The 17,378-nt window shown below is 42.5% G+C and overlaps 1 protein-coding gene across 2 annotated transcripts in view; it reads right to left on the reverse strand.

The window, feature by feature from the left end:
- Window positions 1-17,378, reverse strand: part of ryk (receptor like tyrosine kinase) — a 50,443-nt gene that overhangs the window by 23,150 nt on the left and 9,915 nt on the right. For both annotated transcript variants that reach the window (XM_080506654.1, XM_080506653.1), the window contains exons 2-7: window positions 4,898-5,019; window positions 4,167-4,266; window positions 3,726-3,857; window positions 2,105-2,167; window positions 1,444-1,585; window positions 50-150 (exon numbers count right to left, since the gene is read on the reverse strand). In XM_080506654.1, coding sequence (XP_080362780.1) covers window positions 50-150; window positions 1,444-1,585; window positions 2,105-2,167; window positions 3,726-3,857; window positions 4,167-4,266; window positions 4,898-5,019 — 660 coding nt within the window. The remainder of the gene's footprint in view (window positions 1-49; window positions 151-1,443; window positions 1,586-2,104; window positions 2,168-3,725; window positions 3,858-4,166; window positions 4,267-4,897; window positions 5,020-17,378) is intronic.

The following is a 17,378-nucleotide window of genomic DNA, read 5'->3' on the forward strand; positions in this document are numbered from 1 at the left end:
CAGGGTGAGTTGGACTGGTGCTAGAGTGCAGAGAGACAAAGTGACTTACTGGTGACTGGGGCGGCGTTGTTGGGGGTGTCAGCCCTCAGGTACTGCGTGGTCTGGGTGGATGGCTGAGAGAGACCCTGTGAACTTCCACTTTCACTCACACTGAAAGCCACAGAGACGAATAAAAGATTAAACAAAGGGATATTAAAATTAAATGAATGCTTGAGGTCACAGATCTGTAATGTACAATTGTGTTTGCAGTAATATCCTTTATCCTGATAAATTAACTTTTCTTAATGAAAATCTGAAGCACAGCCAAGATGCCTTCATGTCACACTGACATTTGATGAATTGTGTATTTGCTTACACCCATTTTGAGGAGAGATTACATGTGCTGAGCAAGAAGTGCAGGTTTAAACTTGATCTAATCCACTCTGTGCTAATGATTTGACTTTTGCATTCTGCAGAAGCAATTTCACAGCCGACGAAAAAAAAACAACTATCTATTTGATTTATACTTCACTTTTAGGCCCGCAGTTTGCAAAATCTGGGGTGTATTGAGGTGAGAGATGGTTAGAAACTACAGTGCAGAACTAATATTCTTTACTTTAGTTGCAAAGCCTAGAACCATTTTAGAGCAGACCTGTGATGAAACTCCATTTCTATCATTATTTCTACCTTCAGGAAGACAGAGAGAGTGAGTAGTTTGCAAATGGGGATGATTCATCACAGGAATAAAGAGAAAACCAGAAAACCATCATTCAAAAAGAGAGAAGACAAACTTCAGCAACAGCAATGATTCAAAAGGAACTCAAAGTTCTTAATTTGCTCTTGGTTTACATATTTACATTCAAGTGTAAAAAACATTTTTCCACTTGAATCCAATTTTCACAATGCTGTCAGACTCATGAAATCAAGGTATACAAATCCACAATATGTGGATGTTGTGTTGACATTTTGAACATATGAAAAGAATGTAAAATAGTGTAAATAAGTGGCATGTTGTATTCACTTGTGTCGGTAGTGGACAGGTTAAGGTGAAACATGGTTTAAAATAAACATGTAAAAAAAGAAAAGTCAACAAAAAAACTCAATTTGGAAGGAAAAAAACAAGCACATTTTGTGTGGATTAGCTTTTCACACCAGGTTTATTTTGTGTTATTATATAAATGCTTCTGCTTTCTTTTCTTTTTTTTTAAATGTGATAGTTCAGAACAGTTTGTCTAAAATATGTACCAACATGAATCTAACTTTCTAATTTCAATAAAGTATTTTCATTTTAAAGAAGGTTTAAAAAATAAACTCTTTTTTTATGGTTTTGGACAAAAGTTAAACCTTGTCTACTTTTTACAAAAGAGTTTTCTTCTTCCAGTTGGTAGCTGGATTGAAGACGTTTGAGAACTCCTGACTTGCTGACGTGTGACATTCACATGTTTTATTTTTAACAAACCAGACCTGTCCTCCATCTCTACTCTCTTCATGCTGTGCAGGTGCAGGATTGCCAGGATGATGGCCACCAGGAAGATGACGATGCAGCAGACGCTCACGCTGATGTAGAACACCTGTGTGGAGGTGGTGGGAGTCGCCACGCCGACAACTGAGACCAAAACAAGAGGGCCATTTAATGACCGGACAAAAAGTAGAGCAACTTGCAAGGTACTTTAAACACGAGCATCATTGTAAAAGCTCCGGCAGTGCTGGCTGTTATGTGGGAGAGGGAGGGAGAAAGAGAGAAACTGCTAATATGCCAAGAGCAGCACTTAAGAGCTAATGGAGGCTCCGGAAGGGGAGCGATGGTGCCTGGGATCCAGTGTCCCAGAGCTTTTCTCATCTCCTCTCTGAAAGCCTCCGAGGGCCCCAGGTTCCTGGGGCCTATCCAAGCAGAAGAGAGACGGCCCACTAATGGCACTTTAGGAGTCCGCGGCCCCAGAAACAAAGAGGCTGTATGAATCCCACCAGAAGAGCAGAAGCACTCCGAGAGGTGAGGGAGGGGAGACTTGAATAACAAAATCATGAAGTCATGCACTTTGACAGTTTTCTCTCAGTAGCACAGGAACACCTGTCTCATCACACTGCATGGAGCTGGTGGAGAGGAAGTGGAGGTGAAGTCACTTACAGTCAGGGCGTGGAAGAGAGTTGTTGTTGAAAGGAATGGCAATCTTTGGGTCATAATCTATTCCTGTTCAGAGAAAGAAAGAATCAAGTCAATAACCAGTTTACGATCAGTCTTGCAAAGAAATCGCAACAGTGCAGAAAACTAACAAATGTCATTTATATATTTCGTTTCTGAGGGAACGTAGAAAAGAAAGAGCTTTAATTGTCCTCTGTATCTTATGAGCTAAAAAGTGCAACAAATCTAATTACTTTTTTTAAGTGAAGCTCAACAAGAACAGAAAAAGTATGGTAGGAGAATATAATGTAATATTTATCTGCGTCATCGACTACATCCTGATAGGAGTGAAGTGAAGTGAGTGCTTTCTTCTAGTTCTTTAATGAGTAAAATAAATGTAAACATGCATCTGTATTATCCAGTAGTGGACTGAATTTAAGGATTTCAATATAATCAAATATTATTACAACCAAAGACTTGATTCAGGTAAAAATCAATTACTATTCCTGAGAAAATATCCATGTACGTCCAGTCTGCCCAAGTAGCGCTTACATTTGTGTCACTATCGCTTTCAAATAATAACTTTATATTGCATCTAAATAGTATAATAAAACATAAATGTTTTGTTTTTTCAATTAAAAGGTACACATTTGTTAAAATCGTGACACAGACTGATCAATACAATTCTGAATCAACATTTTGTGTGTTCCGTTTGTCTTTTGGGACTGAATCAAAGGAACTGCTCTTTAACATTTTGCCCCCCAAAAAAAGTCATTTGTCTTGATGATAGTTTAAACAATATTGGGTTTCAGCTCCAAAAAGTATCACGAGATGTAAAAAGGGGCTTTCTGACTATTAAACAGGCAGCATGCATGTTGGTCCTCTGCTACGACGCTACAGGAAGGATCCCAGGAGAACAATAGCAGGCATGGTGATCGTCAGAGTGCAGTCGGAGCAGCTTCAAATAAGAAGGGTAGAAGGTTTTGTTTCCACAAGGCTACATAGCAAGAAGTCTCTTCGCCACATGAAATTATCTTCTGGCCATTTCAAAATAGTAGCGGAACAAAAGCGAATTAGAAAAAGCTGCCTCTGCGTCTCCCTCAGTGACCCTTCACATCAGCCGACTCCCCCAAAACAATCAACAGTCTGTATTTCATGACTTGTTTTCTGCTCGACTTGAACAGTGAGGACTCAAAAAGGTTTCTATGAAGTGTCTTGTCAACTATCACCACTGTGTCCACCCATGTGAGCTGGTAATGTGATCTGGGTAAAAGCCCTCTGGTTCCACCTCTTAACTTCTTCCAGCTAAACTTGACCTGAGGTGTTCCCCAGGGCTCTGTTTTAGAGCCCCTTCTGGTTCTAATTCGCTCGTTGGCCCTTTCACACTATGAATTTTGTGACATGTTTGTGGATGACACAGTTAAAAATGCACAGATCTTTTCATTTTCCAAGGGCGATGATGGTTCAGTCATCACATGTCAAACAAATTGCTTTTGAGAATTGTTTGGCTCATGGGCTACACAGAAAAAAAGGAAGCCAGTTGACCAGACCCAAGCCGGGGAGAAGGTCACTGGAACCTGGACGGACACTTCCATTTGGAGAATTAGCTGTGGGTCGAGATACTTACTTTTGTAACACATTTTCCTCCTCTTGAAGTTGAGCACTGTGTAGTTACTGGCATGGACGGTCAGGTTGAGCTGCATCGTTAAAAATGCTTCTTCATCGACTTTGCCTGAACAGATCATGTCCACTCTGAAGACTACAAGAGACACACAGAGTAGACATAGCATTTCAAGTTCTAAAGATAAAATATCTATGTATTGTAGACTAACAAAGCCTTTTACAATTTAAAGTATCAAATAACTGATGCCACAAGAATTAGAACAATATCTCAAGATCTCGGTTATGAACAACCTTTTTTATGTTTTCCTAAATTTAACCGACTCTCCTTTTATTTGATCCTTTATAGTGAACTTCAGCCAATCCAGAAGAGAAACTTAAAGTGTCGACAAACAACAAGAGGTAAAGAGAACAAGTGACATGAGCATCAGATAAATGATCTACCGACCAGAGGGAGTATGAGGCATCTCCCCCTGAGTGGAGATGTTGCTCCGCGGTTGGCTGAGAGCAGCAGGGTTCTCCATGAGGAACACAAGCCGGTAGTCCACCTTTGAAAACAGAGAACAACAAATATTAACTTTCATGCTTGTTTGCACGTGTTCATAATACAAAGCTAGAAGCTATTTCCTTGTCCAACCAGTTGCTCTCAAACTGACGTACCGGACCAGGACATTGATAGATGGTTTACATAAAAAGCCCAACAACCTCAACATTTTCACTTTAATGATTAGAAAATACACCATGTGCACATCTGAAAGGAACAAAAAAACAATCCCACCAGACTTTGTGATCATCTTCAGGGTAAAGTTTGCCGTTCCTGCAGCCATTAGCATATTAAAAAGAAAAACAAATAAACCCTCAACCCAGTTCTGTTTGATGGCGAGACAAACATCAATGCTGAAGCATCAGTTTTCACTGCTTGGTGGCATTTCGGCTATGAGCACTGTTGTCATTAGTTCAGGGTCTCAGTCATGCTTTTTCATTAAGAGTGAGACCACAGTGGGCAATTCAGGAAAAGCAGGGTTTTTTTTTTTTTTTTTTTTTTAATCACAAATTTAGTAATTTCACCCATTTCAAGGTCATCTTGCATGCACCATTTGTGTGGTGCCTGGCTCTCCTGCATCAGGAGGCAGGATGCTGATTTGGGCATGTTGACTGTCCTCTGGAGTTAAGCCTCACCTTTGTTTTGGAATACCAGGTGAAGTAGAGGCTGTTGGTCTCGGTGGGCACCGGCATGTTGAAGGTGAGTGCGTAATGGTTCACCACATCATTGCGTACGTAGTACAGCTCGGCATCCAGACCTACAGGTTGACAAAACACCACAAGTTATTCAGCTCCTGACAAAACCTTTGAATCAGTAGACTTAACAAGAAACATGGTAACGTCTGTGTGTGTGTGTGTGTGTGTGTGTGTGTGTGTGTGTGTGTGTGTGTGTGTGTGTGTGTGTGTGTGTGTGTGTGTGTGTGTGTGTGTGTGTGTGTGTGTGTGTGTGTGTGTGTGTGTGTGTGTGTGTGTGTGTGTGTGTGTGTGTAGCAAGAGAGAGGGGGTAACTTTAGTGAAGGAGATTATCTCACCACATCTGTTTGTACTCGAGAACGTTTAAAAACCAAAGTGGCCAACTTCAAAAAAGAGACAAAATCCAAAATGTGACTGTCATTTTCTATCCACAGGCTGTGAGGAAAGGGTTAAGAGGAAGGGAGTAAGCTCCCATCCGCAGTCTGTTCAACCACTCAGGCTCTGGTGAGCTTTGGAAAAGCCTCAGCACATGAAGACCAGACAGCTAAATGTGCCGCTTGCTCCTCATTGACATTAACAAAGTCAAAAGATTTTTTTTTCTCAAGTTTAAGGAAAAAAAAAAAGTCTAATATGTGTTGTTGAAATCCCCTACCGTGGCCCAGAGGGCAAAGCTGTGAGCCCTTGAAAGGCTTCTGTCTGGCAGAGTGGGGTTATGTCTGCCTATCAGTCTCTGAATATCTAGTTTAAAGAGAGCCGAAGAATGTGCCCCGGCTCCCACAACACCCTGGGGCCGTCGCAGAGCGGCGGCTCACAGGCCCTTCCAACACCGCCTCAATTAAAACCATTCTCAGGCCTCTGCCAACTCAGAGAGGAGACAAGTGTTACATAAAGTGGTCTCCAACAAGCCCAAAGAAACAGACGGCTGCCTTCACTGGCAGCCAATTGAGACCCCCCCCCTTGGGAATAATGAAACACAATACACAGAAACATAATAGGACTGAGTGACACTATGGAGGACGTTGAGCTTCGCTGGATAATGAGGCAGATGTTTTACCACAGAAAGAAGAGCTTCCATATCACACAAGAAACCTATCTGCAACGCATTTAAATACATCTTAGTACTATTTGTTGTGATGCTTTAATAGCTTGGGCTGTGTACACTTCTTACTCCAACGTATGTCAGTAAGGATGCAACCAACTCATTTGTTTTGAAGATGTTGGTCAAAAATATGGCTTGGGTGAAGAAGACTTTTTCCCATATTTACAGATCCGTCACTTTATTATAAAAGAAATTAAGACTCATGGGCGTAAAGAAAATTCATCTAACAGCATCTCTTTAACAACAAGCTCAAAAGCAACAGTGGCGGGATTTTAATTGGAAGAATCATATACATTTTTTTTTACCCCAAACCAGAAATGAAAATGGAGTGGTTCAGAGGTGTGTGGAACGGGTTCTGCATATATTCTGCTCTTGCCCCGCGGGGCTCGTACAGTAGAGAGCTTACATGTTCTTTCAGAATTATAGCTTATTTTCATGTTTTCCTCCTCTATTTTGGTCGCCGCCATCTTGGATGTTTTTCGCTCTCCTACTGGACCAGCAGCTTACATGTGTGCATAACAACAATATCACGACTGTAGTAAAAATAGTGCAGACTTTAAACACTGGTTTAAAAAAAAAAAACTGCAGGATTACAAATGGAGAACTTTTGACACTGAGCTCAGGACTAATATATCTTTGTAACAGTGCAAAGACATTGTAGTGTCCTGATGTCAGAACGGGAGAATGTCGCTTCACAGCCGGCCGCTTTGAGTCCTGCGTCATGTGCATCACGTAAGAGCGTCTTCAGATAGCGACTTTAAATGATAAACATGATTAAAATATGACTGATAGTCATTAGTGAGCTGGGACGTGCATGAGAAGCACACGGCGGCGCTGACGTTTTGGGAGGGGGGACGTCATGGGCGCAAAGAAGACCATTCTACGGGAGACTAAAAAGCCATAGGATACCATACTAAATATATATGCATATATACAAAACATATATAACATATCAGTTAGAAATAATATGTAAAACTACATTGTACAAGATTTCTTTTCTCCCAAAAATTCTGAAATCTCATCCATGGACGAGTTGTCCTCTGAGGGTGCCGACTGTGGACGAGTTGTCCTCTGAGGGTGCAGACTGTGGACGAGTTGTCCTCTGAGGGTGCTGAATGTGGACGAGTTGTCCTCTGAGGGTGCCGACTGTGGACGAGTTGTCCTCTGAGGGTGCAGACTGTGGACGAGTTGTCCTCTGAGGGTACCGACTGTGGACGAGTTGTCCTCTGAGGGTGCTGAATGTGGACGAGTTGTCCTCTGAGGGTGCAGACTGTGGACGAGTTGTCCTCTGAGGGTACCGACTGTGGACGAGTTGTCCTCTGAGGGTGCTGAATGTGGACAAGTTGTCCTCTGAGGGTGCAGACTGTGGACGAGTTGTCCTCTGAGGGTGCCGAATGTGGACGAGTTGTCCTCTGAGGGTGCCGAATGTGGACGAGTTGTCCTCTGAGGGTGCAGGCTGTGGACGAGTTGTCCTCTGAGGGTACCGACTGTGGACGAGTTGTCCTCTGAGGGTGCTGAATGTGGACGAGTTGTCCTCTGAGGGTGCTGAATGTGGACGAGTTGTCCTCTGAGGGTGCAGGCTGTGGACGAGTTGTCCTCTGAGGGTGCAGGCTGTGGACGAGTTGTCCTCTGAGGGTACCGACTGTGGACGAGTTGTCCTCTGAGGGTGCTGAATGTGGACGAGTTGTCCTCTGAGGGTACCGACTGTGGACGAGTTGTCCTCTGAGGGTGCTGAATGTGGACGAGTTGTCCTCTGAGGGTGCAGACTGTGGACGAGTTGTCCTCTGAGGGTACCGACTGTGGACGAGTTGTCCTCTGAGGGTGCTGAATGTGGACGAGTTGTCCTCTGAGGGTGCAGACTGTGGACGAGTTGTCCTCTGAGGGTGCTGAATGTGGACGAGTTGTCCTCTGAGGGTGCAGACTGTGGACGAGTTGTCCTCTGAGGGTGCAGACTGTGGACGAGTTGTCCTCTGAGGGTGCTGAATGTGGACGAGTTGTCCTCTGAGGGTGCTGAATGTGGACGAGTTGTCCTCGAAGCAAAAAGGCAGTAAGGATGCAACCAACACATTACATCAAACAACTAATCACGCTCGTAAAAACACATATCTGCTGTCTGCTGAACTGAGCTTGAGAAGCAGGGAAGCTGCTAGCAGAAGCTCCAGAGTGACAACGTGATCTTTTCTGCAGTGACACTGTGTAAAGTGTCTCCTAACGTCACAAATCAGGGGGTCGAGTCGCCAGAGAAGGACAGTTTAACCCATCTTAAATGTAAGCCTATTCTTCTTAAAACTATTTCAGTCCATGTTTTGTTTTGTTGTTACTCATGTTTTTCTTGTTTATAAATTCAATTTTAACATGGAATGTAAGGTGACCTTGGGTGTATGAAAGGTGGTGACAAATAAAATGTATTATGATTAAGATTATTATTTATTTATGGCTGACCCCAGCCCATACATCAACATTAGCTGATATTCTTTAATTACTTCGCCTTTTGCAATTACTTTATATTCTTTGTCTTCTAACTGCTCTTCACTGGGGAAATACTAACACCAGTATCAGGTGCTCAGATGGACCGCACCACTTTACAGCAGCTCAACATCTCAGCACACCAGTTGACATATGAAGGAGTCGCAATGTCAACCATGTGGAACTGATCTCATGAGAAACAGCTGCAATAAAAGTAACTTTGACTGCAATCAGTTTGCCTTGATTGGTGATCCAACAGAGTTATGAAAATTGGAAAGATGATCAATAAACAGAAAACTGGAGGACGATAAGATGCCCAGTGGTGCATTTGGCACAAAACAAAAGGTCTTTGTTCATCCACACACTTCTTAAAACCTTCTGTTCCAACAGTGAGCATTGAGTTGGTGTGCTTTGGCTTTTCCATCCGGCTGGTTTCTGTTGTTTGTAAGGAAGAAGACCACAGTCACATGCTGACGTCAGCTTCTCCTAACCTAGCATCCAAAGTACTGGAAGGCCTGCATTTTCTCTTCACTTTACAATTAATATAAACATCCAACACTGTGGGGATAACAACCAGGACTAACTGAATGCATCTCATTAAAAGTTAAATATGACACAGATGTGTTCTTGTAATGTTCAAAATAAATGGCAACACATCAACGCGCCAAACACACAAATAACATCCAAATTAATTCGGGACAATATTTCTACTCATTTAATTTGCCACCTGAAGCTGAGCAACACATTTTTAAAGATTGTATTTTCCTCCTCAGCCACAGTAATAACTCCTCTTCTCATGCTCACCTCTGGGCGCCTCCCTGTGCTCAGCATGTGGCCACACAACCTCAATACCAATTAAAGCACGCAGCCAGGCATTAAAGCCCAGAGGGGCTGGTGCAACTAATGCCGGCTTCTATCAATGTACCTTTCAACCACGCAGGTAGGCCAACACAGTCAAAACTGGAATAGAAGGCAAAGAGTCCATCAACGTATATTGACAGAGGACAGAGAAGACATATTCCGATAAGTACAAATAACAATCCACTGTTTGAAATCTCACATTATCCAGTGCTGCTTAATGTCCAAAACCGACCCAGAGACACATGAGTGCAGTAACACTGGGTCTGAAGGAATGGCAGTGGGAAAAAAAGGGAATATAAAGTGATGAGGAATAATTGGAGTTGTGGCTCACTGAGCTCTGTGCACATCAATGTTAGCAGAACAGAACAATGACATCAATGTGGTTGTCACATGCTGACATGCAACGCTTTGGGAGACGTTGCATAAAGATGCTGGAGCTGAAGCCATGGAAAACCATGACCGATTCCTAGTTTCACTGGTATTTCTCAGTTCACATGCACAAATAATCGCTTGCTCTTCTCTTCTGAAAAATCAAACATCCAGAACCTTACTAGACGGAACCAGATTTATCTGTTGATTCCTGTTTTATCCATGTATAAGGTGCCACTTAACTGTCATGCATCTGCCTGCCCGCCTTAAGTCAATAACCCCGACCCTGTAGCTCCGTGTCCTGAGGAAACGGCAACTTCCACACAGCAGGGTGGAGAATATAGAGATGCTGAACAGTGCAATAAGCCACAATGCTCATTTAGAAAGTTGAAATATTCCCGTCAGGAAACCATGTGGCATGTAATCATTACAAAGGAAACACAACCACATCAACTAAAGCATTTACCCATCAAACTGCAGGGAATAAGTGCTGGTGCTGGATCGCCACGGTCAGATTAGTTCAACGCCGGTCCAGAAACATTAATAAACCCATTTGAGGGAAATGGCTTCAACAAGTTGATGGATACATGAGCCTGAACACACAGGATGCTAAATGATTCCCTGCAGAGTAGCAGCAGGAAACGTCAAATGTAGTTTTTGAAGTTTGAAGGAATCACATGTCTTTTTAATACACACAATATATTTTATTGACAATATTCAAAATACAATCTGACAACTTGCAACAAATTTTGACTGTTTTATGAGCTTTTTGTTTTTTCAACATGTCTACTAAACATTCTGCTCATGGGCAGCTGCACATTGTACTTCAGTGTTGTCCTCTGCGGCTGTCAGCAGCTTCACTGAAGTACACTTCAAGTGTTTCACCAAAACACATTTCTTTTATTGAGAGAAGAGAAAAAGGATCTTTTCACCTTTTTCTGGACTTAAAAACTTTTAAAATATCCCCACAAACACAATGAGCCAAATACATGAAGTACATGGCCGTTTCCAGCCAGCGTCCAGTGCTGCTCTGGGCAGTGGATCACGTTGCAAACCTTGAAGGAGGGGAACAAAAGGTGGTGGTGGCCAGGTGGCCTCGTCCAGGACAGACACAACAAAGACCCTCTTGTCCATGCGCTCCACACTATACCTCCCCGAGTCTCCATCCCTGAGTGCTCATGAGACAAACGCCCCTACCTCGCCGGGCCTCTCGCCATGACGACAGAGAAAGAGAGGACCGAGCAAAAACTATCAAATACAATCTTCCCACAAAATGAACTGGACCAATGAGGGATGTGAACACGGAGCAGAGACACAGGACAGGCAGGCGGCGTCTGATTGGGTAGTGTAGGTGGGAAGAGATTACAATAAAACTAATAACAACGTCCACCTTAATGAATAAAATATCTCCCCTGGGAATCCCTTGATGGGCATCAAAGAGTCACATCCTCTGTCCGCTTTCATCTCTACTATTAAGATCTAATACTAAGAGCTGTAGAGCCCCAAAACTGTTTTGGTATGAATTAATCAAATCTGAACATGTTTAAAAGTTTAAAAACTTGAACATTGTAGAGATTGTTTCATTGTTTTGGTTTTTTTAAGTCTTAAGAAAATAGTTCTCTGATATTTGTGTTACATATATTTGCATCACAGTGAAGGAAACTTTAAAATGATCAAATGTAAGCACAGCTCACCTGGAGAACATTAGAGTGAACTATCATCATCACATGCTAACCAACAGCATTTATGAGCTTTTGGGCGACTGTGGTTCAGTCGATAGATTGTATCGTCTCCCAGTGCGAATGTCGCAGGTTCGATTCCCCATCTCTTCCTGTCCAGATGTACTTCAGCAAGACACTGAACCCCAAACTGCTCCCAACAGATGGACTGGATGGAATGACTGTGGTTAAACTACAGAAGTGGAAATCATCAATATGAGTGAAAAACATTTTTAGATGGTAAAATTACAGGTTCAATTCCCCATCTTGGCCTGTCTACATGCTGAAGTGTCCTTGAGCAAACTGCCGAGCCCCAAACTGCTCTCATTGGATGAACAGAGCATCTTCCATGGCAGCCACCTCCATGGGTTGGGGCGGTGGTGGCCTCCAGGTTTGAGAATCAGACTGGAGCTCAGGAGTTCATTATGGCCGACCATCAGCACCCTGGAGCGCCACCATGTGGCTGCACCTCCACATCCTACAAATGTATTATTCAATGTGGGAAAAAAGGACATTTTCCAAAGGGGATTAATATTGTATAATTAAAAAAATATAAGTGTATCCGCATATTCTCATTTGTCCAGTTAAGAGACATTTAAAGCAATGAGATAAGGTGAAATAGACTTGGTCATATATCTTGGAAGAACTTGTTCAAATGGTTTTATTGCGTCATGCTGATGCCTTTACCTTGCTAGTTCTAGTCATAAGACCATACACATTACACTCTGCAATGAGGGGTTTGTGTGACTGGTCTCAAACTCCGAGCTGTTTGCACCTCATTTTAAATAGCACCAATTTAACATGGTCACAATTCACTAATCTCACCATGAATCCCCTTTGAATCAAACAGAATGCACCTACTCTGAAGCAGAAAGTAAAGCCTACCGTTAAAAGAGAATCCTAAGAACTGAAAAAGTTCTCAATTTCCACCCGCCTGTAAAAAATGTAACGACGCCCCTTCATGATATTTCCAGGACTGGAATTTCATAAAGTTCAAACTCATCACCTGCTGTTCGTCGAGCTCCAACAATGATTTATCTCAAAGTATTCCACTCCTCATATTCTACAACAGTGTTTTATAAAAACATTTGTACACAAATTAAAGAAGAACTGGACCCACTAAGCCTGTTTGACATTCAGCTGTGCGTCCATCCCATTATGAAAGCTTTACTGTTGTTGATTTTCCCATTTCCAGAAAATAACAAAGGGGTCATGTTTCAAAATCTAAAGTCGAAAATACAAAAGTGAAGGTGAAAAATGCCTTAAAATTCTAACCTGACGACGGGGCTGTGCTTCCGCCACATGTGTGAAAGCAACTCTGGAAGCAAAACATACCCCCAACTGTAAGCATCTTCTAGCCCAGCATAAAAACATGTGCGGTCACAATCTGCCTGGTTTTCTTTGACGCACTTCAAAACAACCATACATTAGTTTCCGCTCTTTTATTCCAGCAAGCTGCCCGAGGGCAGATGGGGAGGAAGCCTGCCGCCGTCCCATTAGAGGAGCTGCACTGATGCTCAGAGGGGCTCCTCAGTTTACTCAACAAATATCCAAGGCTTTACTGGAAAAATGATTAGCTGTTTGTGGCAGCTCAAGGGTCATTTAGGAGGTCTCAAACTCGCGTACATGCACACCATCTAGCTATTTTTGGACGACATGGGCGCCTTTGTGAGATCAGGAGGCGTTTGAAAGACTGAGCTGTGTGTGCAGACTGAAATAGTCTGTTTTCAGTTCAGAGAGGTGCATTTCCTGATCAACACATCAGAAAAGACTTCTTTTTACACTAATGGTGTTACTAATAACACAGGTCCCATGAGACTGAAAGTATTTCTTTGAATGGTGCAGATCAGAGACGATAACACAGGGTGTATTTCTGCCTTCAGCAGGCCGGTGTCTTGCAAAACGGGCCGATGCACTGATGCTGCACAGAACGTCCTCAGACAAAAGACGTGAAAGTGGGGGGTTCCCCCCCATTCATCCTCAGGCTCCTTGGAGAGTGGCATGAAGGAAATGAATACTGCTGCCAATCACTCCTCGTTGTTCATAGGCTCTTTTCAAAGGCCTGGCTTTGGCTTTCAGCTTCATGGGGGGGGGGGGGGGGGGGGGGGGGTCGGGGTCGGGACACTTTCACTCACAAATACATTTTAATTTATTTGCGTTTGTTTTTTTATGGGCCAACTGGTTAATAATTGTCATTTGTTGGCCTGGAGTATCAAACTAAACTTGGACCTACATGCCTGAATGAGCAAGTGGAAGAAAAATGATTCTAACTTTTGCTTGCAAGTCGGAACAATGAAGCAAAAAGGAAGGGATGAGTGTGCTGCCAGGTCATTCTACCACCAGGTGGAGTTCATGGGAGTAGTATTTGTCAACAAGCCTGTCAATCGACCATAGAGGGGAGGAAGCTTTAGGAAAAGTGATTTGAAATGCAATGTACCACAACTCTACTTTGAGTTGGGGATGCTATGATTTTGCTTGGTATGACAAGGAGGAATAGAGAAATGGTGGGTGAGAGAAAGAGAATCTCTGACTTTCCACCAAGGGGAAAAGAAAATATCTTTGGAGTTGTGTTCTGGATTGAATCCAGTAGTGATTCCACCCTTGACAAGTGGGGCTTTACAAAAGATAGGAAATGACCACAGAAAAACCTTATTTCTCCTTTATTCCAAAGCATCACATGGAAGATCAAGATAGGGAGGAACAGAGGAAATCAAAGAAAGAAGCTATTGAAGGGGCCACATTCTGCTTGTTCCTGCAGTGTTTAAAGAGAAGGCAGATTGCATTGCTTCTGAACAGTCTTTTAATTCTAATGTCTTTGAAGATTCACCTAAATATGGGTGTTTGTTAAGCAGCATATCAGCACAAGCCAGTTTAAAGAAGAAAGAAAAGATGAACGTTTGTATTCAGAATGAAGGTAAAGCCTCTGTGATATAGCAGATGTGAGACTTCAAGGATGAAGTGCTTGTCAAGACATGAGACGTCAGCGTTTTAAACATCTCGGTGAAAATTATGAAATACCAATAAAACTTAGGGACAAAAAAAAGTTAAATTTCTGCAAAAAATGTTCATATAATTCTGGATGCACCGATACCATTACTAGTATAGGGTCCGATTCTCCACGGAGTACTTGCATTTGGAAAAAGATCCCAGACACAACCCAGGGAGTACCATGTGGCGTCATGTGATCAGTGATGATGTAATTATTATGCCGGCCATGGGAGGACGCTGTTGCTTGTTTTTGTAATGAAACCACACAGACGAGTGTGGTAAGAACAATACTTTATATACTTGGAAAATAAAATCGAGAGGACCCGACATTCGTATGGGTTGATGACGAGTCACATGCTATTCGGGGTGAGTTTCAACTATTAAACGCCTGTCATACCAATATAGGCCCCGCCATGGTCTGAGCAGAAAAAACTATTTACCACAGGTGTGTTGAAACATGAGCACTAACTTCCGTACTTGGTATGAGCATGTAGGGAAAGGTCGTACTGTAAAAAAGTGGTATCAGTGTAACCCTAATGTAAATACCAACAGTATTCTCAATATTTCAATGAGAGAAGCTCATGCACGGATTCCCTCTCAAACACATTATATTTATTGAATTGAGTGCTTTAAAAAATGTAAGCAACCTGTGATTTATAGTGAACAGAGTCTTAAAACTGTTATTTATGGGTATTATTTTCCCATTTTTTGAGATGGGCTGGAAACAAAGGTTTGGAGATGAAAGTGGCAGTCGTAGCTGTTAACTATCCAAACTATCTCCTGCTCCTGCTCCCAGTGAGTTACCACATCTACTACACGTAATACAGACTGTTTTCCTTGTGGACACCTTCCTATCTACTTGGAAATCTACCAGCCACACCTTCTGTGCAGTGACAACTTCACAGTTCTACTAACTTGGATCACAAAGGTCAGGGATTGATAGATTATCTGATCAGATGTTAGAATTGGATTAAACGTTTTTTTATTAGATTTAAAAAATAAATAAATCACTGAATCCAGTTTCTCTATGCCACGGTACAGATAAACTGCTTTTCTTTGCCTGACGGAACAGTCAAGTTTTAAACTGTTTATCAAACCTCCCTGTTCTGGATCTAAAGTGGGAGGTTACTGGACAGTGTGTAACTTCACTGGAAATGTTGTAGCCTTAATTTGAGGAGACAAAAACAGGCTGACCTTAAGTTGTGGATATAACATCATCTCAGCTTGAGTAAATATTGTATTTATTCAAGCCATTTTGACAACCCGGCACAAGCAGCTGTGACAAATCAGGTTGTAATAATACTGGTTATTAAAGGACCAGAAATTGCCTATCTTGTGGATGAAATCTGTCCTTAAATACAATCGTTTTAATATCGAATTGGTCCGAATACAAGACGAGGTTTTTTCTTCTTCAGGGAAACAGGTCTGAAAAAGTGATGTTAGCTCATTTTAATCTGATGGTGAATAATACAGCTGAGACTTAACGTTCACTAAAATACAACTGAGTGCAAGAAGATGCAGAGCACAGAGAGCCAGTAAAGAGTGTATAAGGCAAATATCTAGAGCCGCTATTCCGCTGAAGGCAGCCGGCAGTAATGAAGAGTCCATCTGTGTCACGCTGCAGGTTTCTCTAACTGAACTGAACTTCTTCTGCACGATGTCCTGAAGTATCACTACTCTGGAAGAAGCCAGCAGGAAAAGAGCTGCATGGAGACGGTCTTCTGATATGTGAACATGGTAATCTGCTCACACATGTTCAATTCAACCGGTTTCACTCATCTATATTTAAATATGAGCCCCCCCCCCAAACAACATTTAGTCTGCATATCTTTATTGCAAATATGAGCCTTGTGAAAGGAGTGCCGTCTTCAATTCTGACTAATGCGCTAATCTCATCCATTCAATGTGCGCTTTAACCAAGCACATCCGTTTGACACTCTCTACTGCAGAAGCTTAGCATAGATTGCATTTGGAGCGGATTCCCAGAGATCTTCAGTAATTGAATATGAGCCCCACAACACACAATTCAAACCCTGGATGAGTGTCCTGAGACGCAGCTGATGTGAAAGCAGAGGGTAGGAATGTGTATGGACAGTGCACTGCTATTATTCATGTGCAAACACAATCAGGAGTGGTGCACAGTAACGCGCTGTGGACACTGAACTTTTTCAGTCCAGGCAGGACCTTTTCCTGTTTCCTACCAATCCCCAGAGATTCCAGCTGTTTGGTTAAGTTATCAAAAGGAAAACCTCGTCAACAGGCAGACCACTGGCTCTAAAAAGAGACACACACACACACACCACAATTAACCTGCTGTGTTTTCCGTCCAATCATAATTTCTCATTCCACTGTGACTATCCTACTGCCACACTGTAATAATGTTAAATGTCCATTAATAGACTGGAACTACGAGACTATAAGCAGAGATTTGAACCACAACCACATGCGTGAGGGTTCCACTTCCAACAATGAATCAAAAATACTTCATCAACAAGTGCAACCATAAAGTAAAACTACACACCATTGAGCAGGACATGAAGGGCTCATCCAGCTGTCCTAAGAAAAGACTGGTCTTCCTTACTAGTAAGGTGCCTTTTACAGTTGAATAGGCTGGGACTCGATTCACTGGGGAGGCGAGAATGTTCACACCTTCATTTGGTTCGGGTGGCGTTCACATTCACCTTTGAGACTGAATCAAACCGCCTGGAAATAAAATAACACAATGGTAACAGCTGCTGGTTTGGGGGCACTGTGGCCAGAAACAAACACTGACAAGAGAGGAAAAAAAGAAACAATCGTCTTTCTCCCCAGCCTTCTCCCAAAACATTCCGTCCACACATCACTATGAACTGGGCTCAACACCAGGCTTCAGGACATGTAGTACACATGCCAGGCCTTTAGGGGCGCTGTGGCTCACCAAACA

The sequence above is a fragment of the Blennius ocellaris genome (assembly GCF_963422515.1).
Source record: "Blennius ocellaris genome assembly, chromosome: 12".
Lineage (NCBI taxonomy): Eukaryota > Metazoa > Chordata > Actinopteri > Blenniiformes > Blenniidae > Blennius > Blennius ocellaris.